The 15503-nt window shown below is 38.7% G+C and overlaps 2 protein-coding genes across 2 annotated transcripts; one reads left to right on the top strand and one right to left on the bottom strand.

The window, feature by feature from the left end:
- Positions 1-2379: 2379 nt before the first annotated feature.
- LOC134670815 (uncharacterized) lies at positions 2380-5035 on the top strand. Its single transcript, XM_063528638.1, has one exon. It carries the CDS (start codon positions 2508-2510, stop codon positions 3252-3254), a length of 747 nt encoding a protein of 248 aa, XP_063384708.1. The 5' UTR covers positions 2380-2507; the 3' UTR covers positions 3255-5035.
- A 416-nt stretch (positions 5036-5451) lies between these two features.
- LOC134670461 (structural maintenance of chromosomes protein 1A-like) lies at positions 5452-15187 on the bottom strand. The gene is made up of 7 exons (XM_063528288.1): positions 14916-15187; positions 14139-14346; positions 13421-13620; positions 11542-11635; positions 10471-10599; positions 9532-9755; positions 5452-5740 (listed from the first exon to the last, which is right to left on the bottom strand). The coding sequence occupies exons 1-7, from the start codon at positions 15089-15091 to the stop codon at positions 5452-5454; spliced, it is 1320 nt and encodes a 439-aa protein (XP_063384358.1). The 5' UTR covers positions 15092-15187.
- Between the last annotated feature and the right edge of the window lie 316 nt (positions 15188-15503).

The following is a 15503-nucleotide window of genomic DNA, read 5'->3' as shown; positions in this document are numbered from 1 at the left end:
ATGATTAGAAACTTTGACCGACTGAGTGGCAAACTAAAATCTTAAAAATTCCATAACTGAAAAAAATCCAATTCTTGTTTGTAAAACAGTACGGCTACTTCTTTAACTTTCCAAACAAAAGGTATGCCGGGTAGAATACCTGTGTCAAAATTGCCACGGGTATTTTATTGCATGTGCCGCCCGCAAACCATTATTATCTTAATCTACACGTGTACATTTCTATGAACTTCGCACGAAATAAAAATTATCTAAGTAATAAGTGGGGATGTGAGAAAAAACTAGAGTCGGACAAAAAAAGTCTTAAAGCGGATTTGATAGCCCACGCAGTGCAAGTGTCATTTATACTTTATACGTCATAATTTCATAGAAATTGCGATCGAAAAAAAATGTAGATTTAACCAAATCAATTCGTTAATTTATGAAATGAACGTATTGATTTGGTTAAATCTACATTGTAAGCATATGATTACAGTTCTTATTTAGGTATTTATTATTTAAGTTTAAGATTATGTTTAGTTCAAATACCTACATATTAGTAAAGTGCAACGTTACAAAGTATGACGTTTAAAATAACTCTTCCACTGCGTGGGCTATCAAATCCGCTGCAGACTATTCTTGGTCTGACTCTAGTATCTTAATATTTATTCCACCGGCCGGGGGAGTCGGTCCGCCGGCGCCGTGTATTCAATACCCGAACGAAGCCGAAGTCCGCGGCTCCGGAGCCGAGCGTAGATCCGGAGCCGAACGCACTACACGGGAACGGATCTTGACGGGTTCGTGTAATTCGGAGGCTTAGCACCGCCGGGGCTAAGAACACGGATACACGGGTTGGCGTGTAGCACGGATATCGGGAGCCCTACTCCGGAGCCGCGGACTTCGGCTTCGTTCGGGTATTGAATACACGGCGCCGGCGGACCGACTCCCCCGGCCGGTTCGAGTTTAAACAATATTTAAGAGGTGGTATTCTACCGGTGGATAATGTCTTGATTATTTTGTGAAATATGAAGGTGTTGCTGAAATGTAATTTAGTCGGATTATATTAAATGAGACACCAATTGTATATTAAATGTTACTGCTTGTAAAAATTATTAAATAATGAGCATATAGGTTTATAATAAATATTAAGATACTAGAGTCAGACCAAGAATAGTCTGCAGCGGATTTGATAGCCCACGCAGTGGAAGAGTTATTTTAAACGTCATACTTTGTAACGTTGCACTTTACTAATATGTAGGTATTTGAACTAAACATAATCTTAAACTTAAATAATAAATACCTAAATAAGAACTGTAATCATATGCTTACAATGTAGATTTAACCAAATCAATACGTTCATTTCATAAATTAACGAATTGATTTGGTTAAATCTACATTTTTTTTCGATCGCAATTTCTATGAAATTATGACGTATAAATGACACTTGCACTGCGTGGGCTATCAAATCCGCTTTAAGACTTTTTTGTCCGACTCTAGTTTTTTCTCACATCCCCACTTATTACTTAGATAATTTTTATTTCGTGCGAAGTTCATAGAAATGTACACGTGTAGATTAAGATAATAATGGTTTGCGGGCGGCACATGCAATAAAATACCCGTGGCAATTTTGACACAGGTATTTTACCCGGCATACCTTTTGTTTGGAAAGTTAAAGAAGTAGCCGTACTGTTTTACAAACAAGAATTGGATTTTTTTCAGTTATGGAATTTTTAAGATTTTAGTTTGCCACTCAGTCGGTCAAAGTTTCTAATCATAGTTCAGCTGTTTTCATTTGGTCATACATAGTTGATGCCGTTCTGTTTTTTTTTTCGTTTTGTTCGCCCCCGCTCAGCAAATTTTATCGAAACCATTAGAGCCATTTCCGAAATGCGCGAAAAATAGAAATAGAAAAAATGAAAATGATAAAATGAAAATGAAAGTTTATTGGTAACAATGGTTACAAGTCTGTTTAAAAAAATAGTACATTTACTATTTGAATATAATGGTATTGCTCGTTTAAAGATATAAGATTCTTTGCTTTTATAAAGAACGCGATCGATCGTCATCGTCACTATACGTCGAGAACGGGCCGGACCCGTGTGTAATTAATATCCGTGGATCCGGACACACGGGTAACACGGGTACACGGATCTTAATTACACGGATCCTAATTATCCGTTCCGAACGGGCCACAAATCCGGTTTCGTGTAGCACGAGAACGGGGCCCCGGCAACGGGTACCCGAAACCCGGACCCGACCGCGAGCCCTAGTCCGAGCTTGACCTCACTTGACCTACTTTTAGTAGTGCGAATTATGTCCGATCGTGTAAAGACTCTTTAAGGCGCCATATTTCAAGGTGATTTCAAGTATTTCAACCATCTGACACTTCTGACAGTTCAATTCAATCCATCCGTCAATCAAACATCCATTCCATATACAAAATTTACTTGATCGTTTTCGAGAAAGAAAGTACGAAATTCCCAATTATTATATTTACAAGTGAAAGTGCCCGTCAGAAGTATTACAATAAAATGAAAACTGGATTACAGACGGGGATCGTCGTTGGCTCCAAGACGCGGGTTCGTTGCATCTACTGCGATGTGTTTATACCAAAGGCAAACAAATGTATCGAGCAGCATACTAACGGCGTAAAACATAAAGAGAATATCGAGCTAATGTCCGAGAACGGTATAAGCCTAACAAACGAAGTGTTGCACTGTAAACCTTGCCAGGTGAATCTTACTGAGGGGGAATCGGTGTCAAAACATATAGATGGAGATTCGCATGCGAATTGGATGGCCGCTATAGAAGACCTCGTGGACGGTGAGTTTATCAATATAGACGACTATTTATCGTGCGACAGAGATGATGTAACATGCGAAGTTTGCGATATAACGTTAAGTTGTACTCTGGAGAGTATACAGGATCATGTGAACTCCTTCAATCACAGAGCCAAAACTGTGGACAGGCTTAAACCGCTCAATGGTATATTTCGAGTTGATAATGACGCCGAAGTGTGGTGCAAAATATGTGATGCATACATTGATAACACAGTGCAAGGCATCCTGGATCACATTGATGATAACGAGAGTCACATGCAGTGGTTCACAGACATCGAAGACTTGATTGAAGACCAGGACATTTCTATAGAGGACTATCTTGCTAACGAACATGAAATGAACGCATTTTGTAATAAATGCAATGTCCATATTCCATGCACTGTTAATAAGATTGAAGAACATGTGTACAGTGAATCTCATCTTAATCAATTCAGTTAATCTAAAGTGTGTCTCACAGTTATATTTGAAAACTAAGCTGAATAGCCTTTTTCAACTCTGCTTTTCTAAACTCTCAGCAGTATAATGCCATTTTGCTCTATCAAGTCAGCAACACACTATGCCATAACTGTTTTTCCCTCAATATTGCAAACAGATAAGATTGGGCCATATTTGTGCAAACACAACAGCAAAATGTGCAGCAAGCATTATCCTCTAGTCACACAAAGGACTATAAAAAGGTCCTATTTCATTATAATTAAAATATTTATTCTTCTTCTTCAGTCGGTCCCTCAATACTGAGGATCGTGACATCATATCCTTCTGTTGAAGACCAGGTTCCTCCATAGGGTTCTATTCCCCGCCAAAATATTTATTAAGACAAATCAAAATAGCATTTGTCTTGCCATGATTTGATGTCTGGGTGGCTAGAGGTAACTTGAGCTAGACTAACTTAAAATATCTAGACAAGCTAACTTTCTCAGGTGTACATACATATATATGCTACAGTGGCTTTTATAAATCAGTATAGCTCAATTAAATATAATTGTTAACTGCCTACAAAAAGTATACATACTGTTTTGATATTAATTAAAGCAAGGGTATTTTTTGTGTCAAGCCCTTGGTCCAAAAATGGTATTTTATGCCCACTCTTGTTTATTGAACAGGCCTTTTGTGCCCACCTTGCCATTTTGCACCACCCAAAGACCCCACAGGTTATTTATATTTAACTCTAACTATGAAAATTCAATTAACTTCATATTGGTCTCCTAAGCATAATTAGTAATTAAGAATATTCAGCTTTCATTTTATTGAGCCTCACTGAGTCTGTGAAAAAAGAATTTTATGATCTAAACATTATTGTTAATAGTAACAGATTTCCTATATACCTACAACAATCTCAAATATTAAAGAACGAACTGAGCATAGTCACAACCCAGAATTGTTTATTCTGCAAATTTTGGGGAAGTTAACACGTTGGCTGTTCACCATACTACACCTATAGTATTGCTCCAATGCCCAATAATAATTTAAGTGAGCTTTTGATCCCACCTGTGATGGTCACGGCAGACAACGTGTTAAAAGCAATAGATGTGTACAATGTAACTAATATAACATTCCCTATCAATGTTATCAAAATGGACACTGAAACAAGCAAGAATACAAGAATGTAAAAATATGCAATTACACATAAAATATTAAAATGGACATAGTTATGTTACATTGCAGGGCCTAAGGATTTCATACGCATAGGGTTGAGTTGTGCCAAAATATTAAGGTGAATACTACTTTTATAATTATAATTCCTTACCTACCTGTATACTATCTCAAAATAAATCTCAGATAAATATCCCATATTTAACCAACAATTTTTCATGTGTGTATAATGTTATTTAAGAATTTCTCTCTTACTAATAAGAGATCAATACCTAATCTCTAAAATAATAATATTTGAACTAAAATATATTTATTTTTATAATCTGACAGGTGTTTTTGACAATTAACCTGTAAATACTCTTATTATTAAGGGGGGAAATATTGAAAAAAATGGACTGAATGTAAAATTAATATAATTGTATAAATATGTATAATGCATGCATATATTTTGTAATAGAATGTAGTTCACTGTTGCAACATTCCTATGCTATCGTTTTGCCGTTTTGTGTTCTAAGATTAATTATTTTAATCACAATTCTGTTACATTCACTATGCATATGCCAATTCTGTTTCAAAGCATGTTTTTAAAAGTTGAATAAAATATTTTGTATAAAAGCATAGCACCTTTTATTCTAATAGAATTATTAAGAAACTTGTTATCCAACTAAATCTAAATATCAAACTAAGTTATCACAACGTATGTAAAGTTACAACTTTAAAAATATAATTCATAAATTATGCATCGAAAAAATGAGTTGCTTGTAGGAAAATGGCATTTGAGGGGCTACCGCGAATACCGAAATTCGTAAATTGCGGGGATCTTTCTCCTTCACTCGAATGAAGGCGTAATTAGAGTGACAAAGAAAATTTCCCGCAATTTGCGAACTTCGATTTTCGCGGTTATAGCCCAGACCGGGTAGCACGCCGCGCCTCCGCCGTATCGCGCAGACCAGCGGTGCCACACCACTACGAGGTCTCTTCGCCTTAATGTAGTGTTTATCAGTTCATCGATTATGTGTTATGTGCAACCCAGCAATACCATTTAAAAATCAAACGGATAATCATCATCTTCTTCTAACTCATCTTCTTCCTTTATCACGGTCAATGGAATATTTTCTCTAAAGCCCGTATTGATAGCGTCATTAGAGCGAGAATTGTTTGCAGTATCCGCCGTACTACTAGACCCGGCTCTCCTAGGACTGCTAGAAGTAGGTATTTCATCAGACGCTCGAAGTCTGATTCGATTTTCGTCGAGCAGCACCACTTGGGACAATTCCTCTTCGATACAGTTTATTTGCGTTATAGATGCTGTTAGATCCCCTTGTAACGATCTGAAAATAGAGTAAGATTTTATCCAATCTTAAAAAGAACGTCCCTTTGCGAAAGTTTTTATGCTCAGAACTAAAACGTGTTGATTATCGGTGGTCAGACTTTGCAATTTGAATCAATCAATCTGGATTCAGATGCGATATGTCTTCCGTACAAGAAACCAGATTACAAACGCTATAGAAGCCAAGGTTCTTTGTGACTTACTACCAAAAACTCCTGATCCTCTCGCTTTATGTGTGTATTTTATTTTATTAGAAATGGCGGCTTATTACCGTAAAGATTAATTTTTTGACACGTTCGTCAAATAGTTATTGACTGTGATTTGTTAGCCGTTCGTCTGGCTCGTATTTGGTCCAGGTCGCTGTTTGTCCAATAAGCGTTTGGTCCAATACGCAATTTGCCCTAAAATCCGGACCAACAGCGAATTGACTTAGTAGCAGTTGGTCCCAATCGGAGTTCGCCATAAATGCATTTTGACATACTCGCTGCTCGCCTTAAAAGCAGTTTGTCCTATACGCAGTTAACCCTTTTTTCGTCTATCTTTGAACAATTCGATGTTATATAACGTAATATTATCGACATCATCAAACCGTCAACAATGTATTTTAGGGGTCATCCATTAATTACGTCACACCAATTTCTAGGTTTTTTGATCCCTCCCCCCCCCCTTGTCACACTTGGTCACATTTGGCAAACCCCTCCCCCCCTAGTGTGACGTCACATTTTTTCTACGAAATCGCCAAATCGAATTAAGTAAGTACCTAAGTATTATTAATATTTTATCAAAATATTTTTGACGATATAAATATTAGTAATTTTATAACCCAAAACTGCTTAGGAAAGAAAATTAAACGATTAATAACTATTTTCGTTTTAAAAACTTGTTATTTAAATGTACAGCGAACTAAATAATTTAAATACATTTTCGGTTACTGATGAAGTTAAAGTGACGTCACAAAGTTTGTGTCTCCCCCCTCCCCCATGTCACAATATGTCACATTTTCTTGACCCCCTCCCTCCCCCTAAACGTGTGACGTAATTAATGGATGACCCCTTAGGTACTTGAATAAGTATGAGAGTGTTTTAGACAGACAATAATAAATGTGTCATTTTCATTTATCATATTTTGTCGTAATTAGTAATTTAAAGACTTTAAATGATAGGTTTACGGAGATTGGTTTGGCAATCAACTACGATAAGTGTGAGTTGTTCATTTCGGACGCCATTCCCTCCGACATTAAAAAAGACCTGACGGCTCCAACGTCGCAGGAAGAGAAGCAGTGCTGAGGGCGCGGCGGATTAAATCATTAAGGGTAGCATGCCGCCCCAGAGTGTCCACCGGCTGAGCGTAATGGCTACAAGTGTCGGGCTCGCAGATTCGCAGACCCAGGCGAAGGCAAACCGCAATCCTCAGAGCCCAGCGGAGCCCAGGTTTCGAGAAAGGAGCGCATGCAACCAATAACTCCTATTCTGACACCGCTATGAGCCTGGCTCGTTCATGGTGGTTCGGGGAATTCTACAAGAGAAACTGGTGATTTCTTTTGACATTTAAAACGTCCCACGCCACTCGTTTTTCCCCCCGGTACCTGATCGACGGAATGGTCTACCCCCCAAGCTGATTCCACATCCGCCAGGCACGACACCAGACACGTTAGCGGTGTTAGGAATTCGAAGAATACCACCAACGAGGGTGAACGTGCTGTAGGTGGACGACAAAAACGCCGGGAGAGCTATAGATCACCCGTCAAACGGATACCGAGTCCACCAAATTTAATGGGGAAGGTAGCCTGAGTCCAACTCGACGGTGTAAAGCTAACGTTCAGGATCTTACTAACCGTTTCTTTCAGAATATTATGTACGTTTGATGTTATCAACGGGAATTACCATACTAACTGGGGCACAGCGGAGAATATACAAAAATCTCGGTGAAAACAGGCAAAGCCGCAGAATGTAGATCGCCATGTGCGGGTTAATCTCGTATAACAAGTCCTAACACTTATAAAATTGTTCAATCTTACCGTCTATAGACAGCGGAATCGAAATATTTGGCGTGATGAGGTTAATGTCGGAGGGAATGGCGTCCGAAATGAACAACTCACACTTATCGTAGTTGATTGCCAAACCAATCTCCGTAAACCTATCATTTAAAGTCTTTAAATTACTAATTACGACAAAATATGATAAATGAAAATGACACATTTATTATTGTCTGTCTATAACACTCTCATACTTTTTAAGTACCTAAAATACATTGTTGACTGGTTGACGATGTCGATAATATTACGTTATATAACATCGAAATGTTCAAAGACAGAGGAAAAAGGGGTTAACTGCGTATAGGACAAACTGCTTTTAAGGCGAGCAGCGAGTATGTCAAAATGCATATATGGCGAACTCCGATTGGGACCAACTGCTACTAAGTCAATTCGCTGTTTGTCCGGATTTTAGGGCAAATTGCGTATTGGACCAAACGCTTATTGGACAAACAGCGACCTGGACCAAATGCGAGCCAGACCAACGGCTAACAAATCTTGTAAGAGTTGGAAGCATTAAAAAAAAATGTATGATTCGCACCTAATTTCCAAAATAATCATTAAACCGAAAAAGTCAAACGTAGGGGCATAGCTTTGATTTATATTACGTAAAAATAATAATCAAATTATGTAAAAATATTTTCCATAATGCCAATATCCAGAGAGGAAAATGGGGGCTACGTTTGTATGGAGAAGCGGCCCTACCCTTTCCTCTTAATCAAACCATGAAACTTCAAAGTAGCTTGGGTTATTTTCAAGCTTTTCAACCCGCGCTTCAGGAAACTTGATTAAAAAGTTCTTGAACTATCCGTTATATTGTGCGAAGTTTCGACCCATAAATACATGAACACTCTAAGGGTTAACTGCGATAGTTAAAGTTTTCTTAGCTTTTGTTTTACAGGAAGTTTTCAAGTCTAGAAGCGGTCATGGAGTCTTATTTTTATACCAAAACTGTAGTCAAACCTCGAAACTTCGGCATTTCAATAATTGTCAAGAGGTAAGGTTTTGACCTTAGTCTATGTCCTTATTTTGACTAATTAGTCAATCTTAGTGGGTAGTTGCCAATAAAATACTGTAAATCTAAGAAATAAAGCAACCAAAGTTCAACTTTGCCTAGGTAGGTTCAACACTGTCCTTGTGTCTCGCAGAGCCTTGTGAAACACCTCTGTTTCGCCTTTTACACAACTACTTTACTGTTCAAATTCAGATGTGATCGCTTTTTTATGATTCGACTGTCCAAGTCTGCCAGTTCTAGGATTAACTAGTCAAAGACTGAATTGTTACTAAGTATTTCTTATATTTTGCTGAAACTACCATGATCGCTAGGGATAGCCAAGCAACTGCACCTACAGATCTTAAAAAATACCTACCCACTGATCTCACTTGCCCCATTTATTATAGACGCAGACGATATAAAGCTGCCAACTGGGCGCCGTGCCCATACCCGCAATGCATCGAATTCATACACGTAATCAAATGTAAATAGTATTTGAACTATCAACTCATTGACCGCTATGCTAGCATATTTTTCGGTTTGTTAAATAGCCTTTATTGCAGACAGTCAGCAGCAGAAGTTGCTAAGCGGGCGAGGTGTTCGAAATGATCTTGACGCGACTTTATTGTTAAGAGAATATGAGCGTGTCAAGGTAATTTTGAACACATCGCCCGCTTAGCAACTTCTGCTGCTGACTGTAGACAGAGTAGAAGTAAAAACCTCACCTTATTATCGTCATTAACGTTTTTAAAGTAAATATACCTACGTGATCCTGTCAATATTGTCCCTGAGAAACTTCAAATATTTCTTCAGCCTCTGAAGTTCGTCTTTTAACTTTCTGTCCACAGAATCCTTCGTGAGTTCCTTGGGTGGTCTCAGCCTACGGTCAGCGAGCCTGGCTTCCATCAGACGTACTTTTTCCATTGTTTCTAAGACGTTCTGTTCTGTTGTGGTTAACTCGTTTGAAAGGAACTCGAAGTCTTTTTGCGCCTGTTGAAAAATGTAACTCGTGCGCTATATTGCTATGAGGTTTTCTTTAGGCGTTTATTAATTAATTAACCTTTTAACCGCCGTAGACTGATATAATTATAAGACACAATATCCAGCTCATTTCGCCGCAGTCTGATAAATAAGACAAAACTTCGTGTAACTTCGTACCGGCGGCGACACCAGCCACGCCCGATGAAAAATTCTAAACGGTTAAAAGGTTAATATGATCTAATCCGGTCATAGAATGGTCATTCTCTGAGAATATGTCCGCCCTTGCGTCTAATTGATACGACTCTTTTCGTACATTTTGTACGGGTCGCGGTAAATAGACCGCAGACATATTTTTTGAGAATCACCTGAAACGAGGGCCGCTCGAGCCGTTCAGGCAACTAATCATTGATGTTATTAAAAATTTGGGGCCACTTATAATATTAATAGTAATAATAAAAGTGTCTTATATCGTATCTTAAAGTTCGAATCGGGCAGGTAGATACGAATACAAATACGATAGATCGTATAATACTAGTATAAGTATAAATTCTTGCCCTATGACGGTCTTCCCTGAAACTTTATATGTCGATCTACACATTTACCTGTACTTGCACAACATTCAACAAAACAAGACAGTTTTAAAAACCACTTTGAACACAAAAATTTCCAACTCATCCGTTTAAATTTATTTCTCAGTTAAAATAAATTCATTCGAGATACAAACCTCCCCCTTTTGCCAGTGTAGGTCTTCCAGCTTTCTCGTGTTTAGATACAGTCGTCTCTTTAGCAGGGAATCCACGCGGGCTGCATAGGACTGGGCAGTGACCGATAGTAGATGTCTGCGACCTCGAACCTAAGCAAACCAATTATCCGTAAGTATTATAGTTCGTTCACGTTAAAAAAATTGCGCTAGAGCAGTGGAAAATGATGATTTTGAGTCATTCTCAAAAAATATGTCTGCGGTTTAGTTACAAAATAAATAAATATTATAGGACATTTTTACGCAAATTGACTAAGCCCCACGATAAGCTCAAGAAAGCTTGTGTTGTGGAAAATATCGCAGACTCGTGGCAATTACACGCGACCTTTTACTGTATTCTTTACGCAAAATAACTTAGTTGATATACCTATTCAGATATTATAAAAAAACCGGGCAAGTGCGAGTCGGACTCGCGCACGAAGGGTTCCGTACCATAATGCAAAAAAAAAACAAAAAAAAGCAAAAAGAAAACGGTCACCCATCCAAGTACTGACCCCTCCCGACGTTGCTTAACTTTGGTCAAAAATCACGTTTGTTGTATGGGAGCCCCATTTAAATCTTTATTTTATTCTGTTTTTAGTATTTGTTGTTATAGCGGCAACAGAAATACATCATCTGTGAAAATTTCAACTGTCTAGCTATCACGGTTCGTGAGATACAGCCTGGTGACAGACAGACGGACGGACGGACAGCGAAGTCTTAGTAATAGGGTCCCGTTTTACCCTTTGTGTACGGAACCCTAAAAAGAACTTGGTAAAGTTTTAATTGTGTTTTGTCTCACAGTTCTTAGTCAATTTCACTGTAAATGAACAAAGTGTTAAAGTACAAATGTAAGTATACATAATATGTGACGTTATCTATGAAGAGGGACCTTATTGTCGATGGCGCATACGCAATTATTAACGATGGTCCGATATAAATACAATGCCGCGCGACGCTGTGCGGCGTAAGCGCCATCGACAATAAGGTCCCTTTTCAAAGATAATGCCCCATATGAGTATTATAAGATTTTTGAGTAGGTAAGTAGGTACTTACCTGTTGTCGTATACTCATCGCGTGACTGAGGGCACATAATCCCTTACTCTTCAGTGTATAACATTGTCTTTCCCATCTTGTTAAAGGCGATAAACTGAAAAATTGTTTGGTATGGCTTCTCTATATGAAGTAATAAGGTAAACGTACATAGTGCTCGACATGCTAATGCCCAATAGATGACACCTTGCTGTCACTTCTATCCCACCAAAAACATTCTGTAAAAAACTAGCCAAGTCTCGATGGAGCTGCTTGTTTATCTCTAAAAAGTAATGAAATCTAGACAAAGTCGTGCCAAGTCTAAGGTTCCTTACTGCGATTTCTTTATTATTATAGTTAATGTTGTGTGACTTGGCCGTTGAAGGGTACACAAGGGTACAAAACCAGGTGCTCCATGACACCATTGCACCAATCTGTCGCCAGAACCGCTACCCATTGACGATGGAAAATTGCCACTTGGAAGACGTTGATTCAATAACCAGTCAATTGTAGGCTTGATAAAGCTGCGTATTTCAATAATACTTATGTATGGGCGAGCCTGAAACAAACCCTTCTTTTTGGTGCAATGGCAGATTGGTGCAATGGTGTCATGGAGCACCTGGTTTTGTACCCTTGTGTACCCTTCAACGGCCAAGTCACACAACATTAACTATAATAATAAAGAAATCGCAGTAAGGAACCTTAGACTTGGCACGACTTTGTCTAGATTTCATTACTTTTTAGAGATAAACAAGCAGCTCCATCGAGACTTGGCTAGTTTTTTACAGAATGTTTTTGGTGGGATTTCACTTCTTTTTGTAGTGAAAGCGTTGCGAGACTTGCACCTTTTTACATGTAATGTTTTTGATGGGATCTCATCTCTTTTTGTAGGCAGTCCTTCTTTTCGGGTACTCATACCCATACTATGTATACACATATCATAACTAAACATATCTTCATTCATACTCACATCGTACATCGTAGTGTACCTTTACTTTACCTACTATTTGTAGGATGTGCAACAGTAACTTTGTAATATCATATATTTATATGGGATTACAAACTTACTTATGCAGTTCTTAGATCTTTAAAACGTGACTGATATTGCAATATTTTTAGGTTTTCCCTTTATGTGGCCATTAAACCCTAACTCTGTACCAAATTTCAGCTCTCTGAGTTTATGGGAAGTACTAGTTCTATTCTGATGATCATGAGTGAGTTTCATAAATGCGAAACATTGCTTTCGCTTAACTTCGGAACTAAATGACCTACAGACTTGAAATTTTGGATTTTAAGTATGTGATTATAGCTTACTGGATGACCAAAATTTCTGCGTTCTGGTCTTATCCAGAGGTTCTCAAATAGGGGCCTGAAAATGCGGCGAAATGGTTCCAGTAAAGGATGGTACGGCAGTGCTTGCTTCGCGCTCGACTTGGCGGGGGCACTGCCGTGCCCCCCGATTAAGTTTCAAGATGACATGTACTGGGACCGTGTCGGTCACCAGTACGTTTACCTTAATAACTCAATGGAATATAATGAATAACATTTACTGTAGGACAAACTGAAATATTTGCTGGAAGCGCTGGTGGCCTAGCGGTAAGAGTTCAAACCCGGCTCGTAGTACCAATGAGTTTTTCGGAACTTATGTACGAAATATCATTTGATATTTAGCAGTTGCTTTTCGGTGAAGGAAAACATCGTAATGCAACCGGACTAATTCCAATATAAGGCCAAGTTAACCCTCTGGGTTAGAAGGACAGATGGCAGTCGCTTTCGTAAAAACTAGTGCCTACGCCAATTCTTGGGATTAGTTGCCAAGCGGACCTCAGGCTCTCATGAGCCGTGGCAAAATGCCGGGACAACACGAGGAAGATGATTTACTGCATAGCAAACACACGCCAACCTTTTCTTTTTTATTCTCGACGGTGTTCGAGATGCAATATCAATCTCAGGCAGCTTTTGTTCAACTTGTATCGCCTCTTCTTTGTTGGAGGCAGCAACGTCTATTCTCTTCTTTACCTTCTCGATCTGAGGTATTTGCTCGTCGAGCTCTTTTATCATCTTCTCAAATTTTCCCTTTTGTTCTTGAAAAAATTTGTACTCCTAAAATCAACAGTTTTTGCAAGGTTATAATCAATACTTCGAAGCAAATCAGGGTATTATTTAATTTACACACAACAGCGATGAAAGGGGTCGCTTTATATAGATATATCCTTACGAAGAAACCCGATCACTTGCAATTAAGTAGGTATAATTGTTTAGATTTGTTCTCAGTTCTACAGATACATCAAAACATCAAACATCAACATTTCAGAAAATAGGCCAGTAGGGCACTTTTACACGACGTATTTTTCAAAAGTGTTTTTCAATAAAAAGACACGTCAAGATTGTTTATCTTTTTTCTAATGTTAAAAAAAGTTTAACGGCTAGGTACATCTTCTAAATAACAGGGGCCTTACCATGATGTCCTTATTCTGTTTAGGATCTAAACTGAATTGCTAAGGGACGGAGTTATGTGACATATAGCTCCGTCCTTTAGCAATTCAGCTGAGGTCTTAAACAGAATCGCATAGACATCATGGTATGGAGGCCCCTCGTGCAGGTAAAATGGCGCCACTAACCATATTGATAGCATCTTCCACGGGATCGCTCTGTGGCGACAACGCTCCCCTTTGACTCCTCTCCTCACAATGCCTGCTAATCTCCCCCTTAACACGATCCACTACTACATGCAACGCCTTGCGCTCGTATTGTAACGATCGTATTAACTCCTCGAGACGGTCTGACAGGTCTTGGAGGACCCATCGCCAGGATTCTAGGTCTGCAATCCTTGGGAAAGAGATTCAATTAATAATCTGATTGGATAAGCGTATAGTGATCTACCTATGTCATTTGTATATTCTGGCAAGGGTATCGTCTTGGCTCGTCCCATTCGTTTTACGTCAAGTTCTTAAATTAGTCCTAATTTGCTTTCGTCACTCATTCTACATTCGTCACAATCGTCGGTGGCTTTCAATGTAGAATGCGTGACGAAAGCAGAATAGGAGTAATTTAAGAACTTGACGAAAAACGAATGGGACAACCCAAGAGGATACCCTGGCAAGAGTTCATCCGAAAATGATCACCTTTTGTCACACCAAAGTTAACATTGTGATTCTCCTGTAGTGTTGTGAATAACGCTCATTTCGAGACTTAAAGACTCGAACCCTAGACTCTTAAAGCCTCAAACGCGGCAAAGACGATATCTTACATTCATACGCGTAAAATAAATACAATTCTCAAATATAGTCGAGTCTTCAAGACTTAATAGCCTTGAGGGCTCGAGTCAAGCCACTCTGCCTAGCAACATGTCCCGCCCAACTCTATTTTAGTTTGGTAATGATGTAAAAATCACTTACCTCTCCTGGAGACACTGCCTCAACTGGTACTCACTGGATTGGTGCTCAAAATCGTTCATGGTCAACAGCTCCTGACTACTGCTCACTTGCTCCAACACCTTAGCACTCAAGGCTTCATTCATGCACCGGAGCTTCTGCAGCCCAGAGGGCGCTCCAAGATAGGAATTTGAAAGCATACTTCTATTTCTTTAGGGATTTTAAGAGAAAAGTACTTTTTGATTTTGTGCTCATAAGTTTGGCGTTAAAATGAGCACTGTTGACTTTATTGACGTTTTGTCATGTCACGATCAATCAACTGAGTTTTGTAGCAAAGATTTGTAGTAAAAAGTTAGTGTAGGTAGGTCATATATTGTCAAAAAATTATTCGAAACTATCTGGCATTGTCAGAAAATGACGTGCTATGGACGTGCTTTATTTTGACAATGGACTACTGTACCTATCTCTATGACCTATCTCTTTATTTTATCTTTATCACGCGGTAATGAAGCCAGTTTCACTTGGTTTCATAGCCTTCACAGGTCAAAATATGATCAGATATCAAGGATTGTTATATACAAAAATAAAAGTGACCATGTCCTTCCCCCCTAG

This window comes from Cydia fagiglandana, chromosome 14 (genome assembly GCF_963556715.1).
Source record: "Cydia fagiglandana chromosome 14, ilCydFagi1.1, whole genome shotgun sequence".
Lineage (NCBI taxonomy): Eukaryota > Metazoa > Arthropoda > Insecta > Lepidoptera > Tortricidae > Cydia > Cydia fagiglandana.
The sequence above is the reverse complement of the archived record's forward strand: the minus strand, read 5'-3'. Positions and strand labels throughout refer to the sequence as shown.